The 20971-nt window shown below is 42.3% G+C and overlaps 1 protein-coding gene across 1 annotated transcript in view; it reads right to left on the bottom strand.

Annotated features, from left to right (window-relative positions):
* FGGY (FGGY carbohydrate kinase domain containing) overlaps positions 1-20971 on the bottom strand; it is a 557022-nt gene that overhangs the window by 231631 nt on the left and 304420 nt on the right. The window contains exon 8 of the mRNA XM_004368991.2: positions 3285-3388. Within this exon, the coding sequence (XP_004369048.1) occupies positions 3285-3388 (104 nt within the window). The remainder of the gene's footprint in view (positions 1-3284; positions 3389-20971) is intronic.

The raw sequence follows: 20971 nt of genomic DNA, 5'->3' as shown, positions 1-20971 counted from the left end.
TGACCATAATAAACTGGCATTTTATGGTCGTCATTCATTGCAACCAACTGCAGCTGCCCATCAAACTCTTTAAGCCCAAACAGTTGCTTCATGTGAGTCTTTTATATCACCAGGAATGTTTACTCAGCATGCCCTCCATTTCTGAGCACCTACTATGTGCTGGGAGCCCTGGCGGTGCAGTGGTTAAGCATTCGGCTGCTAACCAAAAAGTGAGCAGTTCGAATCCACCAGCAGCTCCTTGGAAACGCTATGGGGCACTTCTACTCTGTCCTATAGGGTTGCTATGAGTTGGAACTGACTAACAGCAATGGGAGTTTTTTTTTTTTTTTGGACTACATTCTGAATGTGCCAGATCTCATGTGATCTCAAAACCTAAGCAGGTTCGGGCCTGGTTAGTACTTGGATGGGAGACTGCCTGGGAATACCAGGTACTGTAGAGCTTGGCTGCTAACCAAAAGGTTGGCAGTTTGAATCCACCAGCTGCTCCTCGGAAATCCCATGGGGCAGTTCTACTCTGTCCTACAGGATTGCTATAAGTCAGAATCGACTCGATGGCAATGGGTTTGGTTTGGTTTGGTACTATGTGCTTGGCACCTACCTATATAATGCATGTTATCTACACAACAACCTGTGAGACTGGGATGATCACCTTCAATATGATGGATGAGGAAACTGAGGCTCAGAGAGGTTTGGCAACTTGCCTCAGGTCACAGACCCAATAAGTCACCCAGATGTGGATGACTTGAAAGCCTAGGTTCCTCTATTCTCTATGGAAACATAAACATGTGAAATACTGTAAGGCACTGAAGAGCTTCGGAATCAGCAGAGCTAGATTTGAGTTCAGAACTCCAGCACTTACTACCTATGTGGCCTTGGGAAATTTACTGGACTTTTCCATGCCTTAGTTTCCTCATTTATAAATGCATACTGTAGAAAATTCAGTATCATCCCATATACAAGGGGACTGAGAAACAGGATGTTAAACACAGTGGAGGAAGCAGGCACTCACATTCATCTGGGTTTGTTTCTGCTCAGAAGCCTGAAGGGAGTGGGGTAAAAATGCCTGAAATTCAGACTTCCCCGGAGCCCCTGGAAACCAGGTAGGATGTGACCGCATGAAAATGGGACACGAGTTAACAGGTTTAAATCAACATTTCATGCAGTCAAGCTAACAAATGTAGAGTCTATGTCAAAGGAAATAAAGGCTGGAGGCCCTGCTTGGGCACCTGGCGAAGGTGGCTTAGGCCTTAGTAGACCTCTTCCTTCAATGACGGCTAACGTTACCATCAGGGGAAGAAATACGCTGGAGTTTTAAATTTAGTTAAAGAAGTTCCATGTAAGACTTTGCTCAGAGATCCAGAGAAATAAATAAACAGCAACCATTTGTTAAGGTAAACTGTCTCCTTAAATTCAAGCACAAATGTCATCCCCAGGAAGAAATCTTCTGTCTCCCTGGCCCCCTCCCAGGCAGAGTTGGTTACTGTATCCTTTCTGCTCAGCAACAACAACAGTACTAGCAATAAACAGCTAACCCTTGTGAAGTGCTCACTAAGTGTGAGGCACTCTTTGAAGTACTTTATATACATATTACGGTGAAACCTGTGAGTGCCAGAACTCAATGGGGCTGCCTTGTTTTTCCCGGGCCTCGCAAGGTTTCAGCCTTTGAAAAGGTGTGACCTTACCACTTTTGTATTGCTCATTTTAGTAGAAATATTTGAGTTTTCGTTCTCTGACAGGTTTCTACCTTACACAGGCTCTAGCTTTCGCAGGCCTTACTGTACCTCATCTAATCCTTACACCACTGAGACAAGGCAGTAAAACTCTCCACATTTTGCACATGAGGGACCTGAGGCCCAGATAACTTAAGTAACTTGCCCAAAGGCCTACACTTAGTAAGTGGAGGATCTGGGATTGGAAACCAATTGGGCTGGCTCCACTGTCTCTATTAAATGGGATGATGCGTGTGAGAACACCTCACATGGTGCCTGGCACATAATAGGTGCCCAGTATCATGAGTTCTTTGGCCAATGAAAGTGAAGGAAATCCTCAGTGAGATGCGTTGACACAACAGCTGCAATAATGGGTTCAAATATGTTAACAATCATGAAGATGGTACAGGAGTAGGTGATGTTTCATTCTGTTATACATAAATAAGGTTGCCAGGAGTAGGAGCCGACTTGATGGCAACTAACAACAACAATCTCGAGTTCAATCTGAATCTGTATTTTGGATCCTCACGCCATGTTGTAATATCTGTTATAATTCTGTCTTGTCAAAGGAGGGCCCCATTGCAACCTATGTCCCAGGGTTTAGCATAGCACCTGACACAAGATCAGGGGCTCAGTAAATAAGTAAATGTATCCATATTTACTCAACCAAAATACTTATTGGTAAAAAATGCTCAGTGGTCCCTTAGGTAACTAAACACAGTTTCCCACTGCATGTGAGTGCCTCCAGGGTTGCAGTGATTCTGCCCTGGACTGTATCCCACTCCAATCCCTGCTCATCTGCTGCCTCTCCACTCCCCTGCCTCCCCCTGCCCCAGTTAACTTCCTCCTCTTTCTCCTCCTCCCCCACTCTATTTTACTCCTCTGGGAAAAATCCAAGGAGCCGTCCATCTAAGTTTAACGGAGTAATGACTTTTAAATAAAAATATGGTAGAAATGGGTACTTATCGAAATGGAATGCTTTCAGACTCATGCATTTAAAGAAGATATAAATTTTAGGGCAGGCACTAAATTTTAACTGCAATCTTGGAGAAAGCCTTTCCACTAATTCATGGAGAAAAATTAACAAAGTGAAAATTGCTTATCAGTGTTCTTTTGAAGTCATGATATGCAGCCTAATTCTATAGATCATCAGGACGCTCCCAGAAAGATGGATTTATATTTATTGAGAGAGAGTTCAGAGGCCAAGGAAACAGACACCCCCTTGCAGAGAAGACTGAGCTACCCATTAGGGACAGATCAGTCCTGGGAGATCCGCTTTGCCATCTTTGGATTCGATCTCATCCCTCACAGCCAGGCTCTCTGGCCAGGGTGATGTCAAAGGCAGATGCAACCGTTTCCACACATTTTAAAAATCTGGTGCCTGGGAAAAGATCTGGCAAATCTAAGAAAAGCCGTTAGAGAGAGGGCTGGGCTTCTAGCTAGACAAAGCACAAGGAGGCAGGAAGGGAAAAGAGAGATGGAGTCGAGTGGGGAAGGGGCCAGCACCTCAGGATCTCCTCCTAGGCTGCCCTCCACGCTGTGCAGTGGCCCTGCCTTTGTGCCCGGCAATCTCACCCCCATGTGACAAGAAGATGTTCCACAGATGACAGCCAGCCGTGACGTCATGGGCTGTCCCTCACAGGCCAGGCCATGCCCCCTGACATCTGCTCCAATCACTCCTGTGAGAAAGCAAAACAAAACAAAATCTGCTTTAAAAAAAAAAAAAGGAAAGAAAATTGAAAACAAGGATAAAATACTTTTTTTTTTTTTTAAACAGCCAAACAACCCTGAGAAAGAGTCCCATGTGTAGGCCAGGCTCAAACAGAAACCAAAAGAGCATACTTGTCTGCCATGGGAAAACTAGGAAACCTGTTCTGTTTTTGCTTTACTTTTCTCCATGTACTGCATCCAACTTCATAATAATAATAGTAATTGTAACCATAATGATCAAAGCAACAGCTACCAGTTATTTTGTGCTCCCTAAACACTAGGAACTCTGCAAAATGTTTACATATATAGTCTCATTTTAGATTAACCCTGTCAAGTAGATAGTATTAAAGCCACAGACATCAGTGGAGAAACTAAGGTACGTAGAGGTTAAATGACTTGTCCAAGGTCACACACTAGTACTGAGGAGAACTGGGTCTTGAACCCAGAGTGCTCCAAGTTTTACGTCCGATGCTATGAGCCTTGAGGGTCACTCCCTATAACTTAGTTGCAGTTGAAGGTAATTTCTTAAGTGAACTGTAGGATTGCTATTTTTGAAATATCCACTACGCCAAGGACCAAATTTTAAAACTATGGAATCTGGAATAACACATTACATTTTGATCTCAAAGCCAATATAATTTTCTGTTGATTGAATCTTTTTAGCATTTCTAGGTCACCATTTGGCCACCTAGGTGGCACAGACAGTTAAGTGCATCAGAAGACAGGCCTGGTGATCTGCTTCCAAGAGGTCACAGTCTTGGAAACCCTATGGAGCAGTTCTACTCTGCACATGTGCGGTCACCATGAGTCGGAATCAAATGGACAGCAACTAACAACAACAGGTCGCCATTTTTACTACAACTTACCACAGAACCTCTAAATGTAAAGCAAAGGGTGACTGACAGTATGTTCCTATAAAAATGAATGCCAGGTAGCAAACAGTTTCCCATAAACTCAGACTGCAGATTGCATTCCTTGATACTTGCTGGGCAAGTGAAGTTATTAAATGTTATAAGACAGCTAGAAAGACTGCTTAGAGCCTAGAATTGTCCTTCATTTATCCAAACAGCCAATGAACACCTTCTATGCACAAAACCATATACTAGGTGGGATGTGAGCCACAGAAGAGATCAGCTCCTGTTGTCCTCATCAGCTCCATCCAATGCTAGTTTATCTCTCAGTCTCCAATACTCAGTGCTCTTTTCTACCTCATGATATTTGCATTTGCTACTCCCTCTGTCTCAAATGCCATTCCCTAACCTCTTCACCAGGCTGTTACTGTTAGCTGCCATCAAGTCGGCCCACGACTCATGGGGAACCCAGAGACAATGGAATGAAATGTCACCTGGTTCTGAGCTATCCCTGTGATAAGTTGTGGATCAGACTATTGTGGTCCATAGGGTTTTCACTGGTTAATTTTCAGAAGTAGATCACCAGGCCTTTCTTCCTAGTCTTTCTTACTCTGGAAGCTCCACTGAAACCTGTTCAGCATCATAGCAACATGCAACCCACACATGAGGTGCATTAGCCGGGAATCAAAGCCAGGTCTTTTGCATGGAAGGCGAGATTCTACCACTGAACCAACAATGCCCTCTTTTGCCAGGCTAACTCCTATTTATTCCTAACTCAAATGTACTTCCTCAAAAAGGGCTTCCCTGATTCTCTAAGAAAGATGAGTCTCCCTGTTAAATGTTCTCATGTATCCTTGGACTTTCCTAGTAAAAGAGACACTGTAATTTTAAAAAGTCATGCACTGTCTGTCTCCCCTATTATAATAAGAGCTGCAGGAATCTAGCACTGCATTACCCAGGTGCTTGGCAGCCCAGCAACAAGCCCTGGTGGTGCAGTGGTTAAGCGCTCGGCTGCTAACCAAAAGGTTGGCAGTTTGAACCCACCAGCTGTTCTGTGGGAAAAAGATGTGGCAGTATGCTTCTGAAAGATTTACAGCCTTGGAAACCCTATGGGTCAGTTCTACTCTGTCCTACAGGGTCACTATGAGTCAGAATCAACTCGATGACACCAGGATTTTTGTTTGTTTTGGGAGCCCAGCACCTACCGCAGTTGCTAGCACAGGGCTAGAAGTCAAAGTACAAAATGCTTGGGGAGCAACAATAAAGAAGACAACGCCCTCAGGGTGCTCACAGTCTGGTGGGAGGGAGAGAGAACACTAAAGGGAACATTTCAATGCAGGAGGATCAGTATACCACAGGAAGACCCACAAGGGGTGGGAGGCGGGGCAGCTAGCCTACCTATAGGAGTCAGGGAAGGTTTCCCAATGAGGTGGGCTACACTGAGTTCTGCAGGTATTAGCCAGGTGAAGGAGAAGAGGGTATCTGCTCAGACCACAAATGCCCAGAGAGTGAAGGCATTGGCTGGTCAGTAAGCAGGCCTTTCCACAAAGCAGGATCTAGGGAGCCACAAACAGGCCTCTCATAGACAATGGAACAAAATGCTGCCTGGTTCTGAGCCATCCCCATGATTAGTTGTAGATCAGACCATTGTGATCCAAAGGGTTTTCACGGCCTAATTTTCAGAATTAGATCATCAGGCCTGTCTTCCTAGTCTTTCTTAGTCTGGAAGCTCCACTGAAACCTGTTTAGCATCATAGCAACACCCAAACCCCCACTGACAGATGGGTGGTGACTGCCTCTCATTCAGATGAACAGTCCAACAGCTTTCTAGGTTGTTGCAATGCTCTTTTCTAAATTCTACCTTCTCAGGCACAGCAACTTATGAACCTCTGCTGTTGTACAGAGGCCCAGTAGCAGGGGGAAGAAAGGCTCTTTCAAGCTTTCTGTGGTTGGTTATCACAGTAATTAAAGCCCAGCAATCGGTCAATTGAGGTCTGAGACTTGAGCCTGTAAGAGTCCTGGGCCTATTTGTTTTCACATCAAGTCCCCTGCTCTGCTCAGAATTGAGGCGTTGCCTCTGTAGACTGTGGTTCCCAGACTCCAAGTGTGCCAAGGATGGCCCTGCCAGGAGAGCTGAAGGCTGAAGGAAGGGGGAAGCCAGAGGCTGTCTCTCTCTCTTCCCCTGTCTGGAGCAGTGTCCCCAGCAGTGGCTGTGTGTCCTCTATGACTTCAGCTCTGCTGACAAAGCCACCATGGCTCCAGCATCTCCTAGTGTCCACCACTCCAGGCTCTAAAACACCCCCTCCTTCTTTTGTCCCTCCAGTCTGGTGGTGGTAGAGGCTTCCGTTTTGCTGATCTCTGACTTGCTGCTATGCTCCCTGTGGCCCTTTGCAGCTCTTCCATCATCTGAGTCACCATTTTTATGCATTAAATTCCCTCTCTTTTAAATACTTAGAGTGGTTTGTGTTTTTCTGGATGGACTCTTGAGTGAAACAGCTCTCCATCCAGGGCACAAAGGCTTTTAGACAGGAAGAAACCCTAGCTGTGAGCTAATTTTAATCTTTTGATAATGTAAATGAGAAAACTAAGGTCAAGAGAGAGGATGTGATCTGCCTAGCATCCTATGGTTAGTTTAGGGTAGAGCTAGGAGTAGAGGTGGGTGTTCCTGCCTTCCTCATTGACATGCTTCCCACTACGTCACAACTTGTATTTGGAGTTTCACTTAGTTTTCTAAAGAAGCATTTTAATGTGGCAAGTCCAGACCTCAGGTAAATTACTAGCCCTCTTTGGTTGGTAGAATAGTGGGTAGTTTTCCATTCTCAACCTTTCATTTTAAAGATGTAATAATAATAATGAAACAGTTGCCATCGAGTCTATTCTGACTTATGGCGACCCCAAGTGTGTCAGAGAAGAACTGTGCTCCATAGGGTTTTCAATGGTTGATTTTTCAGAAGTAGGTTACCAAGCCTTTCTTCCGAGGTACCTCTGGGTGGACTTGAACCACCAACCTAGCTAATATTAATAGAACTCTTATTACATGTTCTCTCTCTATACATGTCTCATTTTATTCTCCCAACACCCTTATGTGACTCCCAGTTTACAGATGGGAAAACTGAAGCTTACAAATGAGAAGTAACCTGACCAGGACCACACAGTTGGCAAACAGTAGAGCCAGGATTCACAGTCAGGCCATTTGATTCCAAAGTGCTGGGTCTTAACTACTAAGATTCACAAGTTTTCCTCCAAGACAAAAACCCAATAGCCAGGGGGTCATTAGATGTTTTTTTCACTTATCTGTACATTTTAAAATATTGAGGTCTTAAATAAATTGATCCTGAGGTCCTTGGCAGAAAAGGGGTTGCCCACTGCTGATCCATGGTGTTATAAACAAGTTCAAGGAATTCCTGATGATGACTCATATTTATTGGTCCCACATAGATAAAGCACATGCAGTGCTAACCTTACAGGGCCAGTCAACTCTTAAAGGAGTTTAAAAATGGGAAAAAAGAAATCAATGGGAAACATTGCTCCATTTTTCTTCTGGTTAGAAGATTCACTGATATATCTAGGCTTAGAATATAGCATTTCATAGTGAGAAAAGAATGGAATTTGGAGACAGAGATCTGCTATAAAATGAGGAAACTAACACCATGTGGTAGCAACTAACATTAAGGAAATGTGTAGAAGTAGATGTTGTGGTTAATGGTAGCTATGTTACCACCACCACCACCACCATCACCACCAGCATCATCATCTGAACTATCTCACAATAAACAGTTATGTTCTTTCCTCCTTTCTAGCAAACGTATCAGACATCTAATATATGCTGAGTTCTGTGCTAAGCTCTTTAAATATTAGGTAATTTAATCTTCACAATATCTATAGAAGATAATATTTTTTCTTCCTTTTAGCAGGCGAGGAAGTAAAGGATCAAGGCAGTCAAGTAATTTGCCCATGGGCACAGAGATATAAGAAGCAGTACCAGGATTAACACCTTGTTCTGTCCAACTCCAAAGCCCATGTTCCCTCTGTACTCCCTCTCTTTATGATGTTATAATTGCCCCATATAAAGGAAATATACTTGGAAATATCAGTTCACCAAGGAACATTACTAAGACCCATGGGGTAAGAGTTACAAAATTTGAGTTTTAGCCCCAATTCTGACACAAACCAGCTGAAGGTTTGACCTTGTTCCCTCATGTCCACAATAAGAGAAGTGGATTAGAGGCTGGACTTGAGGTAGGGCTCAAACTAGGGTTTTCAGTCTTCTAGTCTGACATTTTTCTCCCTATGGTTGAAAGAAAAAAAAAAGATTCTCTTAAGTAACAACTTGAGAAGTCCTTCCTAAGTCATTCTCAGTGTGCAATATGCACCAGTTGTCAATAAGTCAAGTCCAACTCACGATGACCCCATATGTGTCTCCGAACTTAGAACTGTGCTCCATATGGTTTTCAATAGCTGTGATCTTTTGGAAGTAGATCGCCAGGCCTTTCTTCCTAGGTGCCTCTGGGTGGACTCAAACCGTCAACTTTTCAGTTAGCAGCCGAGCACTTAACCATTTGCACCACCCAAGGACTCATGCACAGTACTTCTAAAATACCAGGCAAAATGTCTCCTTGTCTGGAAACAAGGGGACAGAAAAAGTCCCTCTCAAGTTCCTATATTCCCAGGTCCTCAGGAGACTTAGAATATCACAGGCTGGGCTTGTACAGCACCTGCACGAGATCTTGCTCAATTGCTCCTCAAAAGAGATTCTCTACATTCTGCCGATGCTTGGTCTTATGTCCACCCCTGATTCAAGATACATAGTTGAAGCCTGCCATGAGACCGTATAAATCCAAGAGGTGACATATCTCATTTCCCCCTGTGGCTACATAGGGCCTGGAGGGCTATCTCTGAGAAAGGAGGCCCAAAGACAAGCAGAGAATGAAACAACAGGCAGGAGGAGCTTTCTCCTTTCTGAATAAACACATTTCACAATCCATAGAAGAATCACGGGCTGCACGTGTGCCTCAGGAAACAATTCACAAGATGTGATTTTGACAAGTGCACCCCTCAGCACTGCTGGGGCCCTTCACATTAGTGTGCAAGTGTCAGTTTATTCTGCATTCCTCAGAAAGTTTAAGGGGCAAATTAGCAGCTGAAGAAATTAGGCATCCAAAAAAAGGTGACATTCAACTGTGTTTTCCCTGAATCTTGCACAATACCCAGCTGATGGTAGTCGCTCAATAAATTTTTGTTAACGACTAAACAAGTAGCAAAATAACAAGTTTACTGAGTCAATGAATCAATTCAAGACCTCTAATTTAATGACTCCTACCACTCAACATACACAAGAACATATTTCATAACAATAAGTTTAACTGCATAACCAAAAAGGAAAAATTTTAAACTTCATGAACAGCTCTCTTATTTACCTATATATGCTGTCTTTCCTAGGACCCTTGGTGGCACAGTGGTTACAGCACTTGGCTGCTAACCGAAAGGTCAGCAGTTTGAACCCACCAGCCGCTCCTCAGGAGAAAGCTGTGGCAGTCTGCTTCTGTAAAGATCACAGCCTCACACTAGGGATCATGGTCTCGGGGCATATCTAGCTCAATCAGCATGACATAGGTTATAAAGAAAAAGTTCTACATCCTACTTTGGTGAGTAGTGGCATCTGGGATCTTAAAAGCTTGTGAGATAAGATTCTAAGATACTCCACTGGTCCCATCCCATCTGGAGCAGAGGACAATGAAGAAAACTGAAGACACAAGGGAAAGATTAGTCAAAGGACTAATGGATCACAACTATCACAGCCTCCACCAGACTGAGTCCAGCACAACTAGACGGTGCCTGGCTACCACCACTGACTACTCTGACAGGGTTCACAATAGAGGGCCCTGGAGAGAGCTGGAGAAAAATGTAGAACAAAATTCAAATTCACAAAAAAAGACAAGACTTACAGGTCTGACAGAAACTGGAGAAATGCTAAGGGTATGGCCCCAGACACCCTTTTAACTCAGTACTGAAATCACTCCTGAGGTTCACCCTTCAGTCAAACTTTAGACAAGCCCACAAACAAACAATAATACATGCAGCTCAACCATGTATACAAGACTAAATGGGCACACCAGCCCAGGGGCAAGGATGAGAATGCAAGAGGAACAGGAAAGCTGGACGAATGGAAATGGGGATTGCAAGGCTGAGAAGGGGAGTGTTGACAAGTTGTGGGGTTAGCAACTAACGTCACGAAACAATATCTGTATGAATTGTTTAATGAAAAACTAATTTGTTCTGTAAACTTTCATCTAAAGCACAGTAAAAAAAAATTAAAAAAAAGATTACAGCATTGGAAACCTTATGGGGCAGTTCTACCCTATCCTATAGGGTCGCTATGAGTCAGAATTGACTTGATGGCAATCCGGTTTTGTCTTGTCTTTTTTTGCTGTCTGTCTCCTTCCCTTTCTCCCATCCATCTAACCACCCATCCTTCCATTCAAACATTTATTGAGTACCTATTATACTTATGTAAAAGAAAAAAGAGACTTTGCAAATGTTATGATTAAGAGTAGGTTATCCTCTAATTTATCAAGCCACAGATGCTTTGAAAACTTTAAAGGGTTATATAGAAGAAAAACATCCCAAGTTCCAGCATTTGTATTGTAATTATCTCCTACTTTATAGCTTTATTAAGTACTTTATAGCTTAAAAACCATGTTCAAACACTGTACCCTTCAGTTAGCCTTTAGAAAATGCCATAAGATGTGCGTTTTATTTCCAGCTCACAGTTAAGGAAACAGAATTTCAGAGAGGTGAAGTAAGTTAGTAAAGTTTTAGCTACTTACGGGCAGATGTAGGGCTCAAACTAGAATTTTTAGTCTCCTAGTCTAAAGTTTTTTTTCCCCCCCACAGTTGAAAAAAAAAGAGGTAGGGGTCTGCTATGAATGTGTTGGCAGTTTGTAAAATATTCTCTTGAAATAACATCAGACATCTTCTCTGGGGAAAAAAAAATAGAAAGAGTTTTGAATTTTACTTAAGACTGTATCAACTTGATATTCTGGATTCAACCATTTAGATGAATGGTCTGATAAATTCTATCAAATAAGTTCCTCTCCCTGAGAAGTTGAAAGGGTCCCTGGGGAGGAGGCTTGCTGGAGACTACCAGCCTTGTGTATGTATGTCTCAATTGTAAGCTCCTGAAAGGGTTAGAATCATATAGAAGACATTTTCTCTGCAGAGGACCTAACACTAGGTTAATACAAGCAGACACTCAATTCTATTCTTTTGACTAGTATTTATTTACATTATATATAATATATTGGGTTGGCAGTGTACTGCAGTGCTTAAAAACATGGACTCTCTCATTGTGTGACCTCAGTTAAGTTTCTTGTGTTCTTTATGCCTCCATTTTCACATCTGTCCAATTTGAATTATAATAGTATCTTCCTCACAGGATTGTTAACCAGGATTAGACGTGTTAATACATGTAGAGTGCTTAGGCCAGAGCTGTCCAATAGAAATTTCTATATCTACGCTGTCTAATACAGTAGTCACTAACCATATGTGGCAACTGAGAACTTGACACATGGCTAGAGCAACTGAGGAACTGAATTTTGTACTTTATTCAATTTTAATTAATTTAAATAGTCATATGTGGCTTATTGGGTATAGTATTGTTTTAGACAGTAAAGGTTAGAGCCTTCCTGGTACCATGAGTGTTTGCTGTTATTATTAGTTTTGTATCTTTGTTATTATTATTATTAACACTATTTTATCTATATCCTCAGACTTAGGCTTGAACCTACATGCATGCCCTTGGGCAAACAGCTTGACCTTTTGAAACCTCAATTTCCACGTGTGAAGAATTTGGACAATAATACTTACCTTACAGAAATGTTGTGGGGATTAAGTGAGCTGTATGGGGTCACTATGAGTCAGAATCTACTTGATGGCAACCGGTTTGGTTTGTTTATGTAGAACATACCAGGTACTAAAGAAATGAGAGCTATTGCATCCAAATCTTTAGAAATGCCTGGCACAAGCAAGGCTCCATGTAGCGCCTTTTCTATTTGCAATTCCTAATGGTGCCTTGCTCTTCCATGTCACCGAGCACTTGCTTATGCAGTTCCCTCTGCTGGAATACCCTGTCCACCAATACATCCCATTTCCCAACAATCAACTTGGAGAATACAGACTCCATTTTGAAGGCTCGGCTCAAACTCCAGAAGCCTTTCCTGACCGTGTCCTCCCATATCCCCAGAAGCACCCCAGCCGGACAGAACTGACAGAGCCACTCTGACACTCTGTACAGAATCTATCACTTCACCTGCAATTTGTTTACATAGCTGTCTCCCTCTACTAGACTATGCACACACTGAGGGCAGGGTAGATCTGGACAGTGAAGTGACTCACTAATTGTTGGTGGTAGTGTTGTTTAATGAATGAATGAATATACTAATATTCTAATACGACATAGGCTAATAAAGTACAACATATTTTCTAGATAAAGGTAGTATATTTAATCATGGACAAATGCTCCATGTCTCAAATATCGTTAAAGATGAAAGATACTGAAGAATTTTATGTAACAACTCACAGGTTTTGTAAAATTATTATTGGGACCTCACAACAAACTTTGTTTAAAACCCATTGCCATTGAGTCAATTCTGACTCATGGCAACTCCATTTGTTACAGAGTAGAACTGTGGTCTATAGGGTTTTCTTAGCTGTAATCATTACAGAAACAGATCACCAGGTCTTTCTTCCGTGGCACTGCTGGGTGGGTTCGAACCACCAGCCTTGAAGGTAGTAGTTAAGTATAAACCGTTCATGTCAACTAGGGACCTTTAAGACTTTTTTAAACTTGTCAAAATCATTAGTAAAGAGTAAAGGTCATAAGACCCTTATGATTATTTACAGGGTGCTTTGTGTCTGACGCTTTGCAAATATTATCAGTTTCCAATTCTCTGTATAATCTTGCGAGATAGTTATTACCACACTGTTTTACAAATAAGAAAAACAAGACTAGTGTCAAGTAACTTGTCCAAGGTTCCTCAGTGGTCAAGGTGGGGTGGGTTGTCATACCCAGATCTACTTGAATCTAAATCCATGCTCATTCTACTATCCTACATTTTCTCATGGAGCCTACAGAAACAAACTCTCTTCTTTTCAACTACTTACAAGAATTCTAAGTATTCACAGACAGCAGCCATGTAGCTGAACTCAGATCTCTTTTAGGATTTAATATTATAATGCAACTAAAGCCACACCAAAGGGTTAAAGTGAGCCTAGCAAATGAAGGGGAGCTAAACAGCTGAAAAGATTTCTGTGATCCTAGTATCTGATGAAGCATGCCTTGGCTTTGAAAGAAATATGGGTCCAGAATTCACCCAATCTAAATCCTAAAGTAGGTTTGCCTTAAAAAAAAGAAAGAAAGAAAGAAAAGAAATCCTATGTGCTAAGTCTACAAAGAATGTTTACACACCCTGACACTTTCACCAGCCCCCTCCCACACACTCCTACCGCCCACAGATCCTGAAAGATAATAGGGAAGGTCTTTGTGTAAGTGAGATGTGGACAGTCATAGATATTTGACTAGATATTTGAGGTAGTTAGGGCACAAGGGTTAAGAGCAAGGACTCTGGAACTAGACTGCCTGGTTTTAAGTCTGGCAAGTTATTCAAATTACTCAACCTCCCTGTGCCTCAGTATCCCAGTCTGTAAAACTGGAATGATGATAGCATTTCCCTCAAAGTCTGTTGTGAGGATTAAGTGAATAGAACAGTGCCTGAAACACAGTTTACTCAGTATGTTTTCACACTGCTGTTGTTACTACTGACAACTCTCAGTCTTCTGCATTAATATGGGGCTGGGTGTGACAGTTCACGCACTTGATTTCCATAAACTCCTTTCTTCCTTCAACACAGCCTCTAGATTATTTGGCCATTCTCATCTATGATTTCATAAAAGACAATTTTTCACTCACAGGCATTAGACATGGTAAAGGGTCAGGATGAAATCCAATGCAAACAGCCAAGTTAACTCATAAAATTATTTTCTCAACTTAAGAAACCACAATTGAGAGAACCGGCCTAAGCACCACAAATTAATTTTATGGAATAAATTCTTAAATAGACCTAAATCTGTAACTCTAAATCACACAGTTGCCTTCTGATAACTTTATAAATTAATTAATCAATTAATTCAACAACTACGTATTTATCCCCAATTATAAGCCAGCTACTGTATTAGGTACTAGGAATCTAAAGACAGAAGTTGTATCCTTTTATTTTATTAGTTCCCAGTCTAGTAAGAGTGGAAAAACATACAGGCAGACACTTATAAAACAGTATGGAGCATTCAGTGACAAGATATGAACAAGTCTAACAGGAGTAGGGAACCTAGGCCCCCTGATCTGGCTTGGATGATCAGGAAGGGTCTCCTGAAGGAGGATGAAGCAGGAGTTATGTCAGTCAGCATAGGGAGGAAAGGCAATTCAGGCTGACCTTGAGATAAAGGAGACAGTAAAACAAAGATACAAGAGAGAAAAATAGCCAGATGATGCAAGGCTGTTGGGCTACGCAGCCTAAAGCAGACGAAACCTTGTATTCTGAAGAACCTCGTTGGTGTGAAGCTCTTGGTTTGAAGTCAGACAAATCTATATTTGATTTCTAGCTCCATGGCAAGGTTACTGTGCAACCTTTGATACGCGAACTTGCCTCTCCAAGCCTCAGTTTCCTCAGCTGTAAGGCGGGGATAGTGGCATCTACTTTGTAAGGTCGTTATTCTCGGGTTTAGTAATGACAGTCCTACGTCCCAGAAACCTCCTTCATCCCAGCAAACCAAAAGAATTGGCCATCCTATGTGTAAGAATTGGCCAGCCTTGTGCCTGGAAGATATATACATATATATATATACACACATATATACATATATATACACACACATATATATATATCTCGTATCAGTTGCCATTGAGTCGATTCTGACTCATGGAGACTTCATGTGTGTCAGAGTAGAACTGTGCGCCATAGGATGAGTTTTTGGAAGTAGACTGCCAGGCTTTTCTTTGGAGGTGCTTCTGGGTGAACTTGAACCTCCAACCTTTCGTTTAGCAGCCAAGCATGTTAACCATTTGCACTAGCACCATATAGTTACTGTGAAATATTGTTAGTGCCTAACTTCTTCTGAAGGAGCCCTGGTGGCAGCGGTTAGGTGCTTGGCTGCTAACAGAAAGGTTGGTGGTTTGAACCCACTAGCCGCTCTGCTGGAGAAAGATGTGGCAGTCTGGAAACCATACGGGGCAGTTGTATTCTTTCCTATATGGTTGCTACGAGTTGGAATCGACTCAACGGCACACAATAACAACGATTTCTTCTGGGAGAAAGCAACTGTCTCTTGCTCCCAGACAAACGGTCTCATTTATAAGATTATCCGAAAGCCCCCTGGAGGTGGAAGAAGGAACTAGTAACTCAGACAATCCCTCAAAGGCAAAGAGCAGACCAGATGCTTCAGGAAAAAACCAGAAGGGCGACAGGAAGAGCTTGGAGAGACTCTTTGAGAACACTGAACGAAGGAAAGAGGCCTGGAACTTCAGAGAAAAAGACCTTAATTAGCAGGCTAGCTCTCCCCTGTCCCTAGTCTCTGATGCCAAGCTCAGCACCTCCTCACTGGGTATGAGTTTCAGTTCCATCAAAACTTTCCAGAGGTTTTGTTGGGGTTAGTTGAACATTGACAGATTCTTCAAAGCTTGGAATTTGCTCCGAGAGCCAAGACCAGGCCAAGTTTCTATGAGACTAGGATTTCCCCTGGAGAGGGTCACAGGGCCTCACCACACCTAGACTGATTAATCTAACTTGGCCCCAAGCTTCAGACAATCAGTAGACAAAAAAGAAAAATAAATTTGGACGCTGGGTCCTGATTCTACTCCCCCACCTGCAATTCCAGGGAGAGTGGGGGTGGGGAGTGTAAACCAACCCCACCACCCACCGGATAAGAGTCAGGCCAGAGAGCTCAGGGAATTAAGTGATATGCAGAGCAGCTGGAGGGAGAAAAAAACAAAACAAAACAAAAACCTGAGCTGGATAAAGGGCCCAGGGTTTTAACACAATGAATGACATGTGGCTGAAATAGTTTCAAAGCCAAAAAAGGCTTAGGTAAATAAATAGTGTGGAAGATGAGAGCAAAAATGAATTACAGAAAAATCCACGAGGAATACGCTGACATTTTTCAAAAGCCGTAGTTGAAACTACATCTCTGCTTCATCAGACATCAAGGCTCAGCCCGCGCGTTCACTGAGACACCTGCTCCTGACACCATCTTCTCAAGACAGCGGCCTTGGCCAGCCTTTGCCCTCCAGCTCTCAGCGCCCATCCTAGGTCCCATGGGGTAATGGGTGGTAGCTAGAAAGGGAACTGGCTTTGAAGGCAGACACTTCTAGACACCACCACTTACTTGCAGTGTGACCTTTAGCAAATAAATGAGTTCCTTGAGCCTTTGATACTTTATCTGTAAAAGGGAAACGATGACTTAAAAATAAAAGTGCAGAAGTAAAATCTTGTTTTAAAAGAACACTGCTGGCACACGGTAGGCTCTGACTAATATTCTCTCCTTCCTCCATTCAGTGGGATTTGAATTGAATTCAACTCAATAAGCATTTACTGAGTATGAATCTGTGTCAGGCACTGTGCTCAGCACTGCAAAGGAATAATACTTGAAAAAAAAATCACTGTCCTCAAAGAGCTTATAATCTCCTGAGGAGCCAAGGACTTTCATACACGGCAGACCGACACAGGCTGCAACAGAAGCCCAAAACGCCATACGGCAGGAGGAACTAACTTCCTATGTGTGGGTCTAAGAAAGCTTCTTTACGGAGGCCCCTCTTTCCTCTCTGACCTTATGAGCTCGTCTTCCAGGCCTGCAGCAGCCTACCTCAAAAGCCTCTTAGCTCTTCTTTACATCATCATGATACTAGCTAACCCTATTACGTATCTATGTATGGCAGGCACTGTTCTAAGTACTTTACATAAACTCACAACTACTATATATTATGATGCCCATTTTGCAGATGAAAATTTGAGACCCAGAGAGATAGAGTAACTGACCCATGATGACACAGACTGTAGATGATGGTAGTGATGAACTCAGGGAATCTGGCCCCAGAAATCATGCTTTTTTTCAGCCATTATTCTGTATGTCCATATTATTTTTCACCCTTCCTCTGCTCCTAAATTCTTCATTTCAAAAGGAATAATTTTAAAATGATTTTAAAAACTGCACTCAATCCACTATCAAGGCACCTCTAGGCAAACGTGGAATGTTTCCAAGTCATTCCTATTTCCTTGTGAACTCAGAGAGACGGCTTCCCAGGCCTCCTTCAGCATGGGCCAGAGGCAACAATCAGATGAGATAAGATGTAGCAGCTACCACCTGCCCGGCCATCCAGCTCCACGTTGGCCCAGCAGCACGCGCTGCAACATCCGCGGGCATTGTCACCCAAAGTTTGCCAGCCCTGCTCATCATCCATCGTGCCATCTGCCTGTCAACCTGCACCTAAATTATGGCAGGCAAGCAGCTGTCTTTTGCTTCTTCTTCTTTCCATCCCCTTCCTATGGGGCTGGGTGGTCCAAAGGTAGAGATGGGAAGGTCCCTGGTTATATATACAAGAGACTACCTGTGTTAACATTCTGGGAAGAGAACAATAACTGATTATCTAATTTCAGCAGAGGAGGTGGAAATTCCACCTAACTCACTATTTAAAGGAAGCTTACTGTGCAAACACTAAAAAACAACAACAGCAACAAAATGTTGCCACCTTTATCACCATCTAACATGTACTGTGAGGCACTGGTGGTTCAGTAGTAGAATTCATTTCCCTGCATTAAATGACCCATATCACAGTTGATCAGCCTCGTTTTATTTTTTAAATCTTTCCCTCCTTTTCCATTTCCACTGGAACTGCCTTGCTTCTAGCCTTCAACATCTCTTAGCCCAGCACTGTCTTCTCCTGATTCATTAACCTCACTGCCTCCAAAGTATCTGCTTAAAAGCTATTACCTTTAGAACTCAACAACAAAAAGATAAACCCAATCAAAAAATGGACAAAGGGCTTGAACAGACATTGCACCAAAGAGGATATTCCAATGGCTATCAAGCACATAGAAAGATCCTCAAAATCAGTAGCCACTGTTGTTGTGGTTGTCGTGTACCATTAAGCTGATTCTAACTCATAGCAACCTTAAGGGACAGAGGAGAACTGCCCCATAGGGTTTCCTAGCTGTAATCTTTATGAACAAATCTGTCTTGGAAGAAGTACAGCCAGAACGCTCCTTAGAAGTAAATGGCGAGACTTTGTCTCATGTACTTTGGACACGTTATCAAGAGGGACCTGTCCCTGAAGAAGGACATCATGCTTGGTAAAGTACAGCGCCAGCAAAAAAGAGGAAGACTCTCAATGAGATGGATTGACACAGTGGCTGCAACAACGGGCTCAAACTTAGCAACCATTGTGAGGATGGTGGGGGACGGGCAGTGTTTCATTCTGTTGTACACAGTGTCGCTATGAGTCAGAACCGACTCAATGGCACCTAACAACAATGACAACAAAGCTTTACAGAAGCAGATTTCCAGGCTTTTTCTCACACAGAGCTGCTAGTGGGTTTAAATCACCGACCTTTCGGTTAGCAGCCACATTTCCATTCTAAGAGGCATGCACAGTACCACAATTATACTGAAATACTCAGTATTCTGTAACCAAAACAGGCTCTCTCATTCTTCCGGACCTATTTTTCTCTTCTATTGGGCTTTCAAGTGTCAAATCAATATCACTTTTTAAAGGAAATATTCCTGATCTACTCAGGCAAAACGAGTTTAGACTTCCATAATACCTGTACATGCTTTTATCAGAGCACATACAGCACCATATTACGGCAGCTTACTTGCCTAGTTCTCAAATTAAAATGTAAGCTTCTTGAGGGCCGGGATTTTGATTTGTCTGCATGTATGTCTCTCATACCTAGCACAATGCCTGGTACTTGGGTGAGAATATGTTTCCTGCTTGTTGAAGGTAGGAGAAATCAAAGTTTTTTCATAGCCAGCTATTATTTCTCATAAAAATTTGCCATATTTCATCTATAATTCTAAGTCAGTGGTGCTGGGTGACATCCTGAGAATGGCTGTTAAACTGTCTATAGTGCATGGAATCTGTGACAACTGTTTCCTCAGCTCTTGGGAGTCTTTAGTTTTATTTAACTTCAGGATTCCTAGCTCTGCTTGAAATGGTTGCAGTCGCTAGCTATCTTCAATAGCCAACCTTTTGGTTCCTGAACATTTTTTAAAAATCGTATCTTAAGTGTATCTTCAATAGCCAGCGACTGCAACCATTTCAAGCAGAGCTATGAATCCTGAAGTTAAAAAAACAAAAGATTCTAATGACTGCCCCCCTTAGAGACCGGATGAATTACTTTGAACCACCTTAAAGGTAGCAAGTTATTTACTATCTCCCACCAAATACAAGAGAAAACGTATTTCAAATGAAAGGAAAGGGCACTTTGATACATCTAATTTAGTAATAGCTAGGAGAAATATAAAGAACATTGAAAATTTTAAATAACTGTTGCCAAAACAATTGCTTAAAAAAAAACTGTGAAATTCCGTTTTCCTTTCAAGTCTCACTGCCACCACCCTATTTCAGATCATCCATTCTACTTCAGTCTTCCCTCTCCCCAAACAATGTATTATCTGAAAACCAGTCACCATTGAGTTGATTCCAACTCATGGTGACCCCATGTGTGTCAGAGTAGAACTGTGCTCCATAGGGTTTTCAAAGGCTAATTTTTGGAAGTAGATCACCAGGCATTTCTTCCAAGGTGCTGCTGGGTAAACTTGAACCTCCAACCTTTCAGCTGGCAGCTGAGCACATTAACTCTTCGCACCACCCAGGGACTCCATATTATGTATAGAATTACAGAAAGACCTTTTTGGAATCAGTCACTTGCTTATAACCACATTCAATGGCTTGCCAATGCCTGGGGGCAAGAGTGGGGAAGCAAGTGCTTCTCAGTGTGGTACCTAAGGTCTTCCAATCTGTCCCCACCTATTTTATCTTTATATATAGTCTCATCTTTCAAGAAACCCCATAGGTACCACATGCTCCAGCCAAACTGAAATGCTTACCATTTCTCAAACCCCCTTCAGTCCCTAAGGGTATGTTATTCTCTCCATCCAGAATACTCTACCCTTCGTGGATTCCAGTGGAGAATATGCCTATTATCCTACATTCAGTTCAAAGGCTACCCCCTCCCACTTCCTTGAAGTACCATGGTAGAGTGGCAGCTGCCATTCCTGGGGTTATTATAACTAATTTTGTGACCTTGAGCAAGTTGCAGGAGTTGATGTGTAGATTATATATGTAGATTATCTGGGACATTTCTGTCACTCAGTGAATATTAGTATCTTTATCCTTTCCCTGCCTTCCTGTTTTAACTGAAAGTGACTTCTCCCTCTTTCAGATTCCAATAGAACTCAGTCCAGATGTTATATCTCTAGTTCTCTGTGTCACTGTATTTGCCTCAGTAACTAGTACAGTGCTTAAAATATTGTTTAAGCAAACTCATTCACTCATGAATATACTCATTCATTTACTGAACTAAGTGCTAGAATCTGAATTTACAGAAATGAATATGACCAGACTCCACCACCCATAAGCAGTTCACAGTCTAA

Source organism: Trichechus manatus, unplaced genomic scaffold, assembly GCF_000243295.1.
Source record: "Trichechus manatus latirostris isolate Lorelei unplaced genomic scaffold, TriManLat1.0 scaffold00003, whole genome shotgun sequence".
In the NCBI taxonomy this organism is placed as follows: Eukaryota; Metazoa; Chordata; class Mammalia; order Sirenia; family Trichechidae; genus Trichechus; species Trichechus manatus.
Note: the sequence above shows the minus strand (reverse complement) of the source record. Positions and strands in the feature narration are given on the sequence as shown.